The 14,932-nt window shown below is 46.1% G+C and overlaps 1 protein-coding gene across 2 annotated transcripts in view; it reads left to right on the forward strand.

The window, feature by feature from the left end:
- FGFR2 (fibroblast growth factor receptor 2) overlaps positions 1-14,932 on the forward strand; it is a 127,343-nt gene that overhangs the window by 75,506 nt on the left and 36,905 nt on the right. The window contains exons 4-6 of one of the 2 annotated variants that reach the window (XM_006879892.1): positions 1,051-1,241; positions 3,974-4,118; positions 6,182-6,378. In XM_006879892.1, the coding sequence (XP_006879954.1) occupies positions 1,051-1,241; positions 3,974-4,118; positions 6,182-6,378 (533 nt within the window). The remainder of the gene's footprint in view (positions 1-1,050; positions 1,242-3,973; positions 4,119-6,181; positions 6,379-14,932) is intronic. The other variant, XM_006879891.1, reaches the window with a different exon arrangement.

Consider the following 14,932-nt stretch of genomic DNA (forward strand, 5'->3'; position numbering starts at 1 on the left):
TATGTAGTTGCTCACAAACTTTGGTTGCCTCTGTAGGATTTCCTCAGGCTTCAGTCTTTACTGAACTACATTACTGTGTCTTTTCTTTTAAAGAGGCCTCAAACCAATGACCTTTCGGTTGGCAAACAAGCGCCTAACCATTGCTCCGCCAGGGCTCCTTGATGTACATGTACAGTGTGTTGTTGTTGTTGTTGGTAGTGCCATCGAGATGACTACAACTCACACCAACCCTATGAATCACTGTGCCCAATCATGAGCCAACCTCACCAGCCGTGACACACCTGCCCCCATTTCCACAGTCACTGTGTCAAGCCATCTCATCCAGGGTCCTCACCCTCCATCCTTCCAGGAATGCTGTCCTTCTCCAGGGACTGGAGAATAGTACTTAATAAGTATCAAATCCATGACCAGAAAACTTACAAGATGAGGAGTGAATGACTAGAATAGATGCCATGATCAAGAGCTGCGTCAAGGCATTAGTTTGGGCTGGCATCACCTGGGCTGTTAGATCTTAGCTGATGCACCTTTGGACCATCTGTCATCTCTGAGTGTCTGAGGAATGGCCACAGTGACACTGTGCCAGTGGGAGCCGTTTTTCCCACCCAGGTTGACCATAAAGCCAGTTGTGGTCATTGCTGTGGTGCTCGGAAAGGCCACCGTGAGATTTTCGCAATTATTCTAAATGGCAAGGTGAAGACCATCTCATGCACCATTTGTGTTTTAGATGGCTCCTCCCCTTATTCATTAGGTGGCCATGGACACTGGCCAACTGGGGATACAATAAGTTCATTTCTCCATTTTCTAAATGAGTTCTCTTTTTACAAGGCCAGCGCTCCAGCGGCCTCCTTTGAAGCTGCTGTTCTGCATTGAGCCATGGTGTTATTTCTAAGGAGTCAGCCAGCAGACTGGAGGCCTTTTTGGCTTCAGTTCACCAGCAGCCCTCTGGACAACATAACTCATTTGTTTGTCTCCCTCCCCTCCCCTCCATCCCCGCTTTCTTCTCTCCCCTCCCCTCCATCCCCGCTTTCTTCTCTCCCCTTTCTCCATCAGAACGATCCCCACACCGGCCCATCCTCCAAGCTGGACTGCCAGCGAACGCCTCCACCGTGGTCGGGGGTGATGTAGAGTTTGTCTGCAAGGTGTACAGCGATGCCCAGCCCCATATCCAGTGGATCAAGCACGTTGAAAAGAATGGCAGCAAATACGGACCCGACGGGCTGCCCTACCTTAAGGTTCTAAAGGTGAGCATTTCCCAAATGTAAAGACATCCACACTGGAGTCTCCTTGATAGGTGTGGCCACCAGGTTCTGAGTTTCCTGCTGAATTTCTGAGGAGAGTGATTGCCACCTGATTGGCCAGTCCAATATGTGGCTGAATTAACAGATCATTGTGTCTGCTAATTAAATTCCAGGAGAGGATCATGGAAAGCATAGTAGACTTGGAGCCAGAAGAGTTATTTATCGGGCCCGAGATCTTAGAATGTTTGGGCTCAGCTGCCCCTCTATGAAGGTGAGGGTAACAGTTGAATCCCCCTTTCAGGGAGGTTATATTGATTAAATGGAAACAGCCCATGGAAAGGCTTCGAGACTACACCTCATCCCAGTGTTATTGTTCTAATACTGTTCTCGGTTGATGGGGCCTTAGCACCAAATGTAAGGCTCCACCTTTAAGAACTATTTAGAATCCCCTTTAAAAGTAAACAAAACCTCTTGACCTTCATATATAGTTCAGGCTGTGTACATGTTAGCAGATGATTCTGTGCTAGCAGAATGTTGAAAATGGACCTTTTCGTTCCCCTCTGTCTTGTTTGGGTCCATGGGGGCGCATCCCCATTTTTGTAGCCTTAGATCTTCCCCCCCCCTCAATCAGACTTACTTTTCAAGATGATAATATCAGGTAGCAGGTACGTCTATGCACTAGAGCTTTTTTATTATTATTATTAATTTTAATGAAAGTTTACAGACTTAGGGTTTCCAGTCATTCATTGTTTGTGCACTGGAGCTTAGTGCTGTGGTGTCTCCCAAATGTAATTATTTGTTGAGGTCCTTGAGAACAGTCTTTAATGCAACCATGAGTAGCTCAACCCAGGTGACCATCCTTCCAGCTAATGATTGATTATTTATTTTTTTTTTTAAATCCAAAAAGGCTGGAAAAAGTTGACCAACGTGAAGAACTCCCAGCCCAATCTGCTTTGGTTCCACCCTTTCCTCCCCTCTCCCTGGGCCACTTCCCCTGTTTCCTAGCTTGCCTTATTTTGTTACCATTTACACCCACAGCCCTTTACCGCCGCTGTGTAGACCTCACAGAGGTCGACGTTCTCCTGTGGTGTGTTGGTGGTGGGACCACAGACAGTGAGAAGTTCTTCCCGGTGGGCCTTTATATGCTTCTCCTGTGTCTGTTCCAGCACTCGGGAATAAATAGTTCCAATGCAGAGGTGCTGGCCCTGTTCAATGTGACTGAGGCGGATGCTGGGGAATACATATGTAAGGTGTCCAATTATATAGGGCAGGCCAACCAGTCTGCCTGGCTCACTGTCCTGCCAAGACAGCAAGGTAACAACGTTTTTGTATTTGCTTATTTTAGTGTTGATTTTTTTTTTTTAAAGAAAGCTGAATATAGAAGCTGAAAAGTCTTGGTGCTTTGGGCGACCGCAGGCAGCTTCTACGATAATTCTGGTGGCCTTGGTATATTTGTAATTATCTTTCTTTGGTGATGCAACTGGCCTGATGCCAGCAGCCATGGAAAAATGCCCACAACGTTCAAAAGTGCTTGCTCTCATTTCTAACCCAGTGCAGGCTCCACCTCCATCTCCTTTCCAAATTGTTCCTTCTGGTTTGTTGAGGAGCCTTGGTGGTGAAGGCACTCAGCTGCTCACCAAGAGGTCAGCAGTTCAAGCCCACCGGCTGTTCTTCTGAAGGAAGACATAGCACTCTTTTCCGGGAGAGACACACAGCCTTGGGAGCCCTGTGGGGTGGTTCTACTCTGCCCTGGGGGGCTGCTGTGCGTCAGAATTGAGCTGATGGCAGTGGATTCTGGCTGATCTAATTTGGGCTGCAAATTTCCCATCGTTCTTGCCCTGCCCCCCTGATACCAGTTGAAACACATATCTGGGGGCTGCTTGCTGTTGTGACACTTGCCCATCATCAGACGTCATGCCTGCTTCTGCCTCAAATTGTTAGAGAAATATTGGCATGAGAGAATTGTCCAGCAAAGCTTCAGTCTTTGATGGTATCACTTAGGAGACACTGCCCTTGACCTTGCTGTTTCAAACTTAAGGGCAATGTTAGTGAATGAATATCCTGCTGGGCACTATTGCAGGCAGAAGATTCACTTTTTTGATTTGCCATAAGTCACATTCAAAGGTTGATGTATTTTTTAAAAGCCTGGTTTTATTGCTACCCAGGTCATGGTTACTTCTGCTTTCAGTGTCTGTGAGTCTAGATGGCTAACACAGGAGTTGAAACAACCGGAGCCTCGTAGCCACGGCCGCCTTCTGCCCTGGTTGGTTTCCACAGGGCCAGGAGGTTCTGCGGAGTCTCCAGGTGGGGGCTTCATCTTCCTCCATCTGTTGTTGCACAGCACAACCACTTAGCCAGAGCCCCTCATTTCTCAAGGTGGGAATCTGCAGCCAATAGGACCAGAACCCAGCTTAGAACCCTTTTAGGGTACCACACGTTTGAAAAACCAGCCTTAAATCTCAACATCAAGAGAAGGCAAAGAACACGAATCTGTGGGTTGATTTTTCCATGCCTTTGATTGCATGCACGTCTAGGTGGTGAAGTCGGCGTGGTGACGGGCCGGTGGAGGTGAGCTGGTTGCTCTTGTCTGTGTCTCTCGGTTGTGGGCTTTGTGGATGGGCTGCAGAGGGACTCTGCTGCGTGAGGCCCCGGCGTGACGCCTCGTGGTTCCACAGCCCCCTCCACAATCATTTCTGTGTTGTCTAGCTCGTTCTCTCGCTTCCCTTGTTTTCTAGGCTGCTGGTGTTAACACCACGGACAAAGAGATTGAAGTTCTCTATATTCGGAATGTAACTTTTGAGGATGCTGGGGAATATACGTGCTTGGCGGGTAATTCTATTGGGATATCCTTTCACTCTGCATGGTTGACAGTCCTGCCAGGTACATACTGCTCTTTCTCTCATGGGTTTCCCTCTTCTGGGTTGATTGCTATAAAATTAACACAGCTTCTGTTCTTAGGAATGGCCCTTTTTATCCTCGTATAATAACTTTTAAGACGATGTTTAAAATTCTCCCCCAAATATAAGAAAGTTGCCGTAGAAATTCACATGCAGTGTGATCCCAAGTTTTCATTTATGATCAAGTACAATGCCACCCTGGAACCATAAAGGGATCCTTTAGTATTTTTAGCAAATTGCTGAATCAATGTATAAATCAGTGAGTCATTGAGTCAGTGTATAAACTCCTTGTCTCTTATGGAAGAAGTGAAAATTACTTTGACACATCAAAGTAATATTTTTTTTCCTCACTCCAAATTACAGTGTTTTGCTTCAAGTCCTTACCTCTTTGCATTTAGTCCTACTTTGTATTTTTAAGAAGATATAAATGGATGGTCATATGTCAAGGTGAAGCACCTGTCCGACAGGTGTACAGAAGCACTGTGTTACCTACCTTGGGAACTGGTGGCGCATTGCATGTTACCATAGACTGGACTCTCTGCCTTCCCTGCAAAGCATGCTCCTGCGAACTTGGACTTGATGTTATTTCTGCTCTACAGAGAAATAAACATCAGTGATGCTCTGTCTTTCTTAAACTAAGCTGCCTCTGAATCTTTCATCTGTATCTCTGCCCTCCTCCTACTTCCTGGATTATCATTGTATGCTCGGCTGTATCTGCCACTTTGCCATTTCCTTTGTAAGACTGCATAGAGTCTGTAGTGTACTTGTATAATGTTCTACTCCAGTAATTAAGCTCTTAATTTTAGAGGAAGGTTTCTTCCTGCTTGCTTGTTTTATATCCAGTAAAATGTACTGATTATTTCATTTTGTGCTGTGCCGCTGAGAGTTTTGACTATCTTGCAAGTATTTTTTTTCTGATTAAAATGTATAAGCTTGGAGTAATCCCATTGCATCTATCTTTTCTTTTGTTGCAAATCTGCATTGTGAATATTTGCTTTGAAACAATTAGATGCCTCTTAGTTGAGCTTGCTAACTTGCAGTATTGCATCCTGCCAGTGCCTGATAGGCACAGTTTAACCAATTTGCCTGACAATTCTAGCTCATTAATGGAGAATGCAGGCAGAGACAAATGGTCCTTTGAAATACACTGCTTGGAGACTGACCCTTGCGAACTAAGGAGAAGCCATTATTGGAAATATATTCAAGAATGTGCAAAATTCTATAACTCTGTGTGTGTATATATATTTGTGTATATTGTATGCACATAAGTATATAATATATATGTATATATACATGCTTACAATGCCATTTGCATTTTTTCATTAAAACTATTGTGACATACCAGTTTAATCCAATGCACAAAAATGTAAATGGTCATTAAGAAATAGAATCAATTTTCAATATTACAAACATTATGATTTGAAGTAAGTCATTCTATTTTTTTACTGGACGTATTTGTTTGCTTAATTGAATTACAATTGAGTTTATGTTAAAAATTCAGAACTTTTCTGACCAGCCCACAAAATGAGTATTCATTTCCTTCCTTGTGGAACTAGGTTCACTTGGAATAAATTATCTTGACTCGTCTTCCTTTGGAAGAGCCGGTCTTAAAGACCGAGGCACAGTGTCTACAGTATTCAAAGTAGACATTGGTTTTGTACTTTTAATTGAGCTTTCATTTGAGATGGACATCAGAGACAATCCTCTTGTTGTGGGTATGGTCAGTGCCTGACAGAACATGGCCAATCTTTGTAACACAGTGGCAGCTGCTCTCTGGGGCTGCAGATGCCTCGTGTGTTTAGATGCAGCGACTGCCAGGGTCCCATGATAAAGCCAGGTCCCCATGAAGACCCTTCATGGGGACAAGGCGCATGGCAGGCTTGTGGCACATGCCTATTACATGGCACTGAGTTCTTGGGAAGGCCATCAGGATTGGTCATTGGTCGTCTCCCCTTGATGCCTGTAGTTGTGATCTGATGTCACTGTTCTGTGCCCTGACTCTGTGGTCTGCTTATCTGTCCCTCCACCCTGTGGTCTGCAATCCAGCTCCCTTAAGAGAAAAGGACGTTAGCACTTCCCCCGACTATCTGGAGATAGCCATTTACTGCATAGGAGTCTTCCTGATCGCCTGTATGGTGGTGACGGTCATCCTGTGCCGCATGAAGACAGCCACCAAGAAGCCGGACTTCAGCAGCCAGCCCGCAGTGCACAAGCTGACCAAGCGCATCCCTCTGCGGAGACAGGTAACAGAAAGTAGATAAAGAGTTTGAAGAAATTTACTGCCCCCTTGACCCAGCCACCTCTGAGAACTTCTCCCCTGATTGAGCTCTGAGACACGAGCGGCTGCTGTGTGGTGCTTGGTGGCAGTATGGCAGGAGGAGCCGGCATAGCCAAGTTTGGGCTATCTGTGTCTTCTACTGCAACCTGTCTCCCAGAACCAGCAAAGACAAGGGTTGTAGAATGAGAAGGATTGGAAATAACGTGTCCCTGTGTTTGGTGAAACTCAAGTCCAGTGGGCCTCTGAAGTATGAACTACTTCTGTCCTCCAAGGCCTAACTTTTTCCTCATTCTTTTTTTTAATATATATTTATTTTATTTTATTGTTTTGTGTGAGTGTACCGTCAAATCAGATCTGACTGGTACAGGAGGAGATTGCCCCTCCTTCCCCGGCAGAACATCTGGTGGATTCGAACCGTGCGCCTCTGGGATTGTAGTTGCAGCTCCTTGCCACTAGGCCACCAGAGCTCCCCTTTTTTCCTCATTCTTGAGATAGACATGGATATGTGGGTGGAATTTGTGCAACTACTATAATGGACAGAGCCCATAGATTGCTTTGACTTACACATTTCCTTGGAGAGCTTGTGGGCTTCGTTCCAGGTCACAGCAAACGTGGGTGTCTCTGGAAAGTGCAGTACACAGAAGTTTTGGCTTCCCAGTGCTTATAAAGGAGAGTTTACATCACACCATCATCCGTTCGGGTCACTGTAAGTTGTGCTCAACTGGATGGCAGTCAACAACAACAGCATCGTCTGTCAGGTGTGCCCTGGTTTGAAGAGGAAAGCTTGAAATATTGTGAGACTCACCAAACCCTGACACAGAGAAATGGAGTGAGCACAGGCTTTTGGGAGAGCTGCTGATAGACCTGCTTGATGCAGGGTGGTCAGAAGCCTTTAACGTATTTATTTGTGTTTCAAAGGCACACTTTTGATGAAGTACAGTAAGACCAAGGATGCCTGTTGCTTTTAAAAAGCAGAGTCAGAAATGAGCACTCCAGAGATAAATCGGAGTTCCTCCTTCATTACTGTTATTTTTGTCATGTGCATCTGAGTCACCTGTGACTCACAGCGACCCTGTGAACAGCCCTCGCCTGACCCAGCCTCACCATCTCTGACTCACCTGCCCCCATTGCCACGGTCACTTGCATCCATCCATCCATCCCACCCGTGTTCTTCCTCTCTTGTGCGATCCCTCTCCCCTTCCAAGCCCGATGTCCTTCTCCGAAGACTGGCTCCTCCCAGCAAGCGGAAAGCCTGTGACACAGTTTCAATATCATTAGTCTGTGAGACAGTTTTGAAAAGGTTCAGCTCCTCTGATTCTGAAAGTGGAATTTTCTGGGTGTGATTTATCATCCCGGTGTGGCCGTGGAGTAAGGATGGAGAGACTTTAGATGGTGTTAGCCGCAGGTGGTATTGAACCTTCCTCTTTGTGCTTGTGTGTGGATCCCGATGGGTTTCATTTACTTCTGGGGAGTTGGGGCGAGATTGAGTCCACTTCTGCTTTAAACCAGCCCCACCACCGCCAGGGGGTTTTCAGAGGCTGTACATCAAATGGGAGGGGAACACCTTTCCTTCTCCAAAGGAGCAGCTGGTGGATTTGAACTGCTTGCCTTTGGGTTGGCAGCACAGCTCCTTATCTAGAAGGCCACTGGGCTTCCTTGTTTTGAGTTTGCCAAGGTGAATAGGCCGGAGTGACTTCCATGCTTTCCTCCCTGGGTCTCAGCAGAGATCCCACGTCACCAAAAAGTTTGGAGCTTGGTTAAACTTCTAATAAAAGAGTTTCTTGGAAACCACAAATACAAATAACTAAGTGACATTTGTAATCCCCTGGCTTCATTTGCATGTGTCACCACCTGTTTAAGGAACCTTGGTGTCACAGGAGGTTAAGTGCTGGGCCGCTAACTGAAAGGACTGAGGGTCACATCAACAAGCTGCTCCACAGTCCGCTCCTGTGAAGAGTCACAGCCTGGTGGGGGCAGGGGAAGAAAATGTGAAATGATGAATAAAAAAAAAAAGATCACAATAGAAAAGGATTTACAGCCTCAAAAACCCTGAGGAGTAGTTCTGCTCGGCCCTAGAGGAGCTCCGTGAATCGGAGTTGACACAGTGACAGTGGGTTTAATTTAGTCGCTTTGGTTTTTATAAACTAGTTGCTTACAAAACAGCAGCTTCTTTAGTCCCAGAGCCAGAGATTCTGGCTCAGCTGGTCTGTGTGGGACCAGGACTGGGCACGTTTAAAGTTTCCAGGTGATTTGAAAATGCACTTTGAGAAACATCCCAGTCTGGCCTCTCCCGGGACTTGAGGTGACGGTGACATTTGCTGGATGAGGCTTTAGGAAGGATTAGGAACCAGTTGGTCAGCGTGGTCTTGGCAGGAATCGGACAGTTCTCCACTAGCCCCAAAGCCTGGGCTGAATGGGCCCTTGTGTGCGTCCCTGAGGCCCTGTGGCGGGCAGCTCTGTCTTCAGGGAGCGGGGAGGAAAGTGTGTGTCAGGTGTGGGCAGGCACCAGCCTGTGCTGTAAGAGCAAGGGGACAAAGCGAGCCCATTGGGTCACTGCCCCCAAGTGTGCCATTGTCGTTCGTGTAAAGTGACCCCACTGCCATTTCTGGGGTCAGCTTTGCGGTCCTGTTAGGGAGCATCCAGCCACATCTGCTGTGATTTTGGGTGCTCCCCCCGCTTTCTCAGTTAGTCCAGGCAGCAGCTTTCATATATGAGCCTTTGGGAGTTGAAAAAGCGGGGTGGAGTTCAAACCTGTTGTCAGTTTTCTAATAGGGGGAAATGCTGCCTTCTGGAACAAACCTGTAATTGGGCTCTGCTAGGCCTTTCCCCTTAATCATTTCATTGTCTTTTTCCTCCCTTGCAAAGGTTACAATGCTCTATTTCCTTACCTATTATTTTGTAAACCACTATTTATTACCAAAACTTTTTGTCATTACAATCAGTAACCCCTTAAGCATTGAGTGCCACCTTCCCGCCCCCCACTTCCCTGCAATGGACTGCCAATCTCTTATGCATCACTCTAATGGAGATATTCCCTATAAGAAGGACCATGTGAGAGTTGTTCTTTAACTAAAACCAAACCCACTGCCGTGCAGTCGTTTCAGGCACCCCTGACCACCCTCCGTGGAGTTGTGAAGCAGAGATATTTGTAGAAGGAGACTGCCACGTCTTTCTCTCAGATTGGCTGTTGGATTCGAACCACTGACCTTTTAGTTAGGAGCTCAACACGTTACGCATTCACTGAGGAAATGAGGATTGTGCTGTCAAGGCTTCCCCATGTTACAGTAGGGACTTCATTTCTCTCGGTGACCGAATCATTATCCACAGTGTAGACGGACCGCATCTGTTGACACTGGGTCGTCTGTACAGGTGGCTACTGTGCGCGTTGCCGCCTGGGGAGCTGGTGCCCTGGTCTTTGCCCGAGGTGCCCTGGTCCATTCCTGTGGCCTGCATGGCTGGAGCCAGGGGGAAGGGGTTGAGTTGTTAACCTGTAGCCCTTCAAATCCCTTTGCCTTCCGCCACGGACATTGTGTGTTCTTTTCTCACCAGCCTCTGCCTGTTTTCCATGGTCTTTCTTTGTTTAAGTCCATCATTTTTCTCACAATCAAAAACCAAACCCACTGTTGTTTACTTAGTTCTGGCACACAGTGACCTTACAGGACAGAGGAGAACTGTCCCTTGGGCTTTCCAAGGCTGGAATGTCTGCAGACACTGGCTGCCACGTCTTTTCTTCATGGGTGGATTTGAACTGCTGACTGTTTGGTTAGCAGCCAAGCATTTAAAGAAGAGGTGCACTGATGTTCCTTCCTCTTTTTCCTCTCTCTTTTCCTTTCCATCATTTAGTCCCTGTTTGGTTTAAGCCAGTTTCCAGCTAAGACACAGCTTGTACGTTCTCTAAGGGTTTGGGGGCCATCGTTTAAAATGAAATTGCCTTAAAAAAAAAAAAGAAGGAAAAAAAATGTAATTGCCTTGTTCTTTAGTAGGGTCAAAGAGCCTAAAGAAGCTGAGGGAAGTTGGCAAGTGCCACTTCCCCTGGGAAAATATGTCTCTGAGACAGTCATGTATTTGGGCTGTGTCGACACACTGCGGCTTTTCATATATGTCCAGATGGGATGGGTTCATTTATTCTTCACAAAGCGGCCTCATTAGGAGGCTCTGCCCTCTTGGAGGAAGAGATGCATATCAGGGGCCTAGATAAAGAGGGTTATTGGATTGTGGCTGGAATGAAAGCCTCAGAAAGGCCCAAAGATATGTTGATGACAGAGAAAGTGACCACAGGGATGCCAGGCATGCCTTTACCTGGCGACAGGTGAGCCTGTAATCAGATGTCTCTCGGAGGGGTTCTTCCTCAGCATTTGTGAAGCCATGTTTTACTCTGTTGGCCCAGCGTCTGGCCACACAGGTAGTATTCAGCATTTTTATGTTGGCATCTGAATTTTATCTTGGCCCCAGCCCTGGCCCTTCCCCAGCCCACACTCACACAGCTTCTCATGCATTCAATCCTTGTACTCTTTTTAGAGCACTGGAGCTGTTTCTGATCAATTTGGGGGTGTTTGCTCCTAGGCAGTTGCCCATCCCTGCTGGTATACTGGTGAACAATGGACATGTCATCGTATGGTGGTGTTTTTGTGGACAAAAGTATTTTTCTTCTTTTAGCAGTCATGATAGATGGTGAAGAGATTGAGATTGTTAACCGCTTTAGATCGCTTGGCTCCACAGTCAACACTCTTGGTGCCCACAGGCAAGAAATCAAAAGATGAATTACATTGGGAAAGTCAGCTGTCAGGGACATCTCCAGAGTAATGAAGAGCAATGATGTCAGTCTGGGGACTAAGGTGCGCCTGATCCAGGCCATGCTCTTTGCAGTTACTTGCTATATACATCAGAAATCTGGACAATGACTAGGGATGAAAGGAGAATTGATACCTTTGAGCTGTAGTGTTGGAGAAGAAAGTATTGAATATACCATGGACTGCTAGGAAAACAAACCGGTTCATCCTAGAGAGGGTTAAACCAGGCTGCTCCTTGGAGGCAAAGATTCTGAAGCTCCATCTGACATACTTTGGGAATGTTGCAAGAAAGGACCAGTTCTTGGAGAGGAACAATATGCTTGGGAGGGTGGAGGGACACTGCAGCAGAAGACTGTCGACGAGATGGATTGACTCAGTGACTGGAGTAATGGGGGTAGGTGTTTCTAAGGCAGTAAGTTTGGCTCAGGATAGAGCAGGGTTCAGAGCTGTTGTACAGAGGGTGGCTGTGTCACAGGCGACTCGATGGCACATAACAACCACCACCACCACCACCAAAGAGGATGTTCCTTGGGATCATTTCCTGGTATACCTGCGTTTTTTAAAGCTTGGAAAAAGAGACACAACTTTTTGATAGGGAAAGAGGGTGGCATGTGTTTTCCGATTTTCTTCGACAGGGACTCAGTCCTTGTGTTTTGCCGAGTTGAAACACCATGCAGGATGCCTTCCACCCCTGTGACACCCAGCATTCTAGAGGGGACATTCAGTCAGCCCACAGTAGGGGTCCCTTGGACACCTGTTGGTTCTTGTACAAGTTGCCTTGGCTGCTATGGGATAGCCATGGTCCACTGTGGAACAGCCTTGACACATCCATGAGTTAAAGAGTTATCTTCCAGAATTTTCCGTAGATCAGTGATGTGTGGGTGGATAAGGAGGCAAAGGAATTGGAAAGGGCTTGTTAAGCACACATGTAGAATAGCTGAGATAGTTAAATGGGTCTTTTTTGTGGAGTATTTTTGGTTCTCCCTCTAGATCCAGAAGCTTGCGTGGTGCAGTATGAAGGTTTACACGGTTCTTGGTTTTGGCTCTGTCAAAATCCAGCTCACACTTTCCCCCTAGAATTTTCCCCTCGGACTTCAGTTTTCCATCCCTAGTGATGGAGTTGCAAATAAATTGACACTCGGGGGAAAAACCCCAACAACACAACGAGGGCACTCAAGGTCATCTTTTGTGGCAGTGTTTTTGAGGGGCTGTTTCTGAGGGCACCATGCAAGATGCTGTGAAGTCACAAGCCAGGCCTTGGGGCTGAGAAGTAATGATGGGTTTGGTTTGGGGTTTAAACACAACCAATTCCAGGAAGGGAAAAACTACTTCTAGAAGCTCGTTTACCACCTAGCAAGGCTGGACATCATGATCTGGGAACATTCTCTGTGTTTGGGTCAATCAAATGGTCTAATGAAACCTTACTGGTTCCAGAAAACATTTGAGTAATTGGAGTGGTCATGGATGGCTTCACTGGAATCTGCCCTTTCATGTGGCGCCTCCCTGGCCCTGCCCCCACTTTGTCCTCTCCTCTCCTCTCGGCCTCCTGCCCCTCCTGCTCTGACACTGGTGCCTGACTGAAATCCCCTAGTCAGACCAGCCTGCCCGCCCATGGGCTGCCTTCGCTCTGACAAGTTTATTCCTGGGGCCCCGGGAAAGGAAGGCATGCAGAGCAGGGTGTGTGTTAAGTTCACTACTTTGCCCAGTCGCCTACATTTTGTTACAGAGGGAAAAAAAAAAAAAAATCCTGCTCTGAAATCTCTTGAGTCTTTGTCTTAGGCCCCCAGCTTGAGGTGCTGAAAGGGTTTTGTTTGACCCTCATGGGTTAGAGAGCTGCAGAAGTAGGTGAACTCCAGGGCCTTGTTTTCTGATTTGGACCAGGAACTTGGTTCTCAACCTGACGGGCAGAATGCTTCTTGGTCAAACTGTGGTCCAGTCCCCAGGAATCGACACACAATCAGTCCCCAGGAATCGACACACAGTTTGTATGAGACATCCTTGGTTCTGCTTGCTCTGTTTTTAGAGATATCTCTTGTCTCCGTTCAGAAATCTAATCTAATATGAAGAACTAGGCAATTTCTTGGTGGCCCTTTAAAAAGAAAAAGGGAGCAGAACCCCCCCCCCCTCCACGCACACTTCCTTGCTTAATCTCCCATATGTACTGTGGAAATATATGAAAAGCACATTTAGTTAAAAGCTTGATTTATGGTACTTGGTGAAGGAGAGATTCCGGAGCATGAGGAAGCTGAATTAGAGACTGTGAAAATAAATGCCTTTAAATAAAGGGAATAAAGCTTGCTAGGATTTGGGTGTAGGCAAACTGCTTGCTTTAGTGTTTTTGAATAATTCTATCAGTGGAAGATTTTCAAATTAGTGGAAAAGTCAACCCAGAGATGAAATCTATCAAGACTATGGTTTTGCATAGAGAGGAAGAGAGTAGCATTTCGATGTACTGGGGATGAAATTACGGGGACCTCACAGATGGGCAGTGGGCATCACTGAGGGACATGGCACTCAGAAGGAAGGGGGCTTGAGTGGGACATGCCATCGCAGAGAAAATGCCTGCGAGGCTTAACACCAGCCTCTCAAAACACGTGAGCTCTCGGTAAAAGGCAGTGACGAGAAAGCCAGTCCCTTTTCATGGTCCCGGAGGGGGTTTTAAAAGCATAATAAAAATACATGGAGTAAAATTAAGATGTTCCTTGGTAGACAGAGTGATGGAATTATGTAGTTTTTTACACACTGCATATTTTCTTACCTTTTTCCTTTTGTGCTTTTACAAGAGTGCTTTCCAGATTTGTGAGTCTAATTCAATCCTCCGTTTCTAATCCGGACAGAATTTCCATAAGAAATCCTTTTGGTAAATATTTTTTTATTAACAAGGTTTGTAAAATTTCCCAATTTAAGAGCTTTTCCATTAAATCCTGGTTGGAATTCTCTGGGGGAGATGTGTGGGTATGTGTGAACTTTTGTTCAGGGTTTGTGGGTGAAGATTCCCTTCAGGTCATAGGTCAGCCACAGAGGCAGTTAATTTGAGACTGCAAATTACTTAGTTCTTTTTTTTTTTTTTAATTTTTGTGTGAGTGTACCATCAAATCAGATCTGACTGGTACAGGAGGAGATTGTCCCTCCTTTTCCCAGCAGAGCATCTGGTGGATTCGAACCGTGTGCCTCTGGGATTGTAGTTGCAGCTCCTTGCCACTAGGCCACCAGAGCTCCCCTGCAAATTACTTAGTTCTTAAACAGCCTGAGTATGAGAGAACTCTAGTGGCCTAGTAGGTAAGGACGTGTGCTGCTAGTACAAAGACGGGTGATTCGAATCCACCAGCTGCTTCGTGGGAGAAAGATGGCCAGTCTCCTCGTTAGTGATTTATAGCCTTTGAAAACCCACTAGCGGGTTAGCTGGGATTTGCTTGTTGAAGCTGCGGTTGGGAAGCCTTGGAGACCTAATGTGTATGTGTTGCGCAGCTGACTGAGAGGTTGACGGTTCAATACCATACTTGCTCCTTGGAAGAAAGCTGAGCAGTTTCCTCCCGTAAATATTTGTCTATAGCCTGAGAGACCTAATGCATGAGTTGGAATCCATGGACAGCGAAGGAGTTCTTATTTTTGTTTGTGGGGTTTTTATTTATTTTTTTCTTCTTTTTATTATTATTAATTTTAATGAAAATTTACAGAGACTTTGGATTTCCATTCATTCATTGTTGCACTTTTCTCCCTGACCACCCT

This window comes from Elephantulus edwardii, unplaced genomic scaffold (assembly GCF_000299155.1).
Source record: "Elephantulus edwardii isolate Elephantulus edwardi_28Jun2011 unplaced genomic scaffold, EleEdw1.0 scaffold00006, whole genome shotgun sequence".
NCBI lineage: Eukaryota > Metazoa > Chordata > Mammalia > Macroscelidea > Macroscelididae > Elephantulus > Elephantulus edwardii.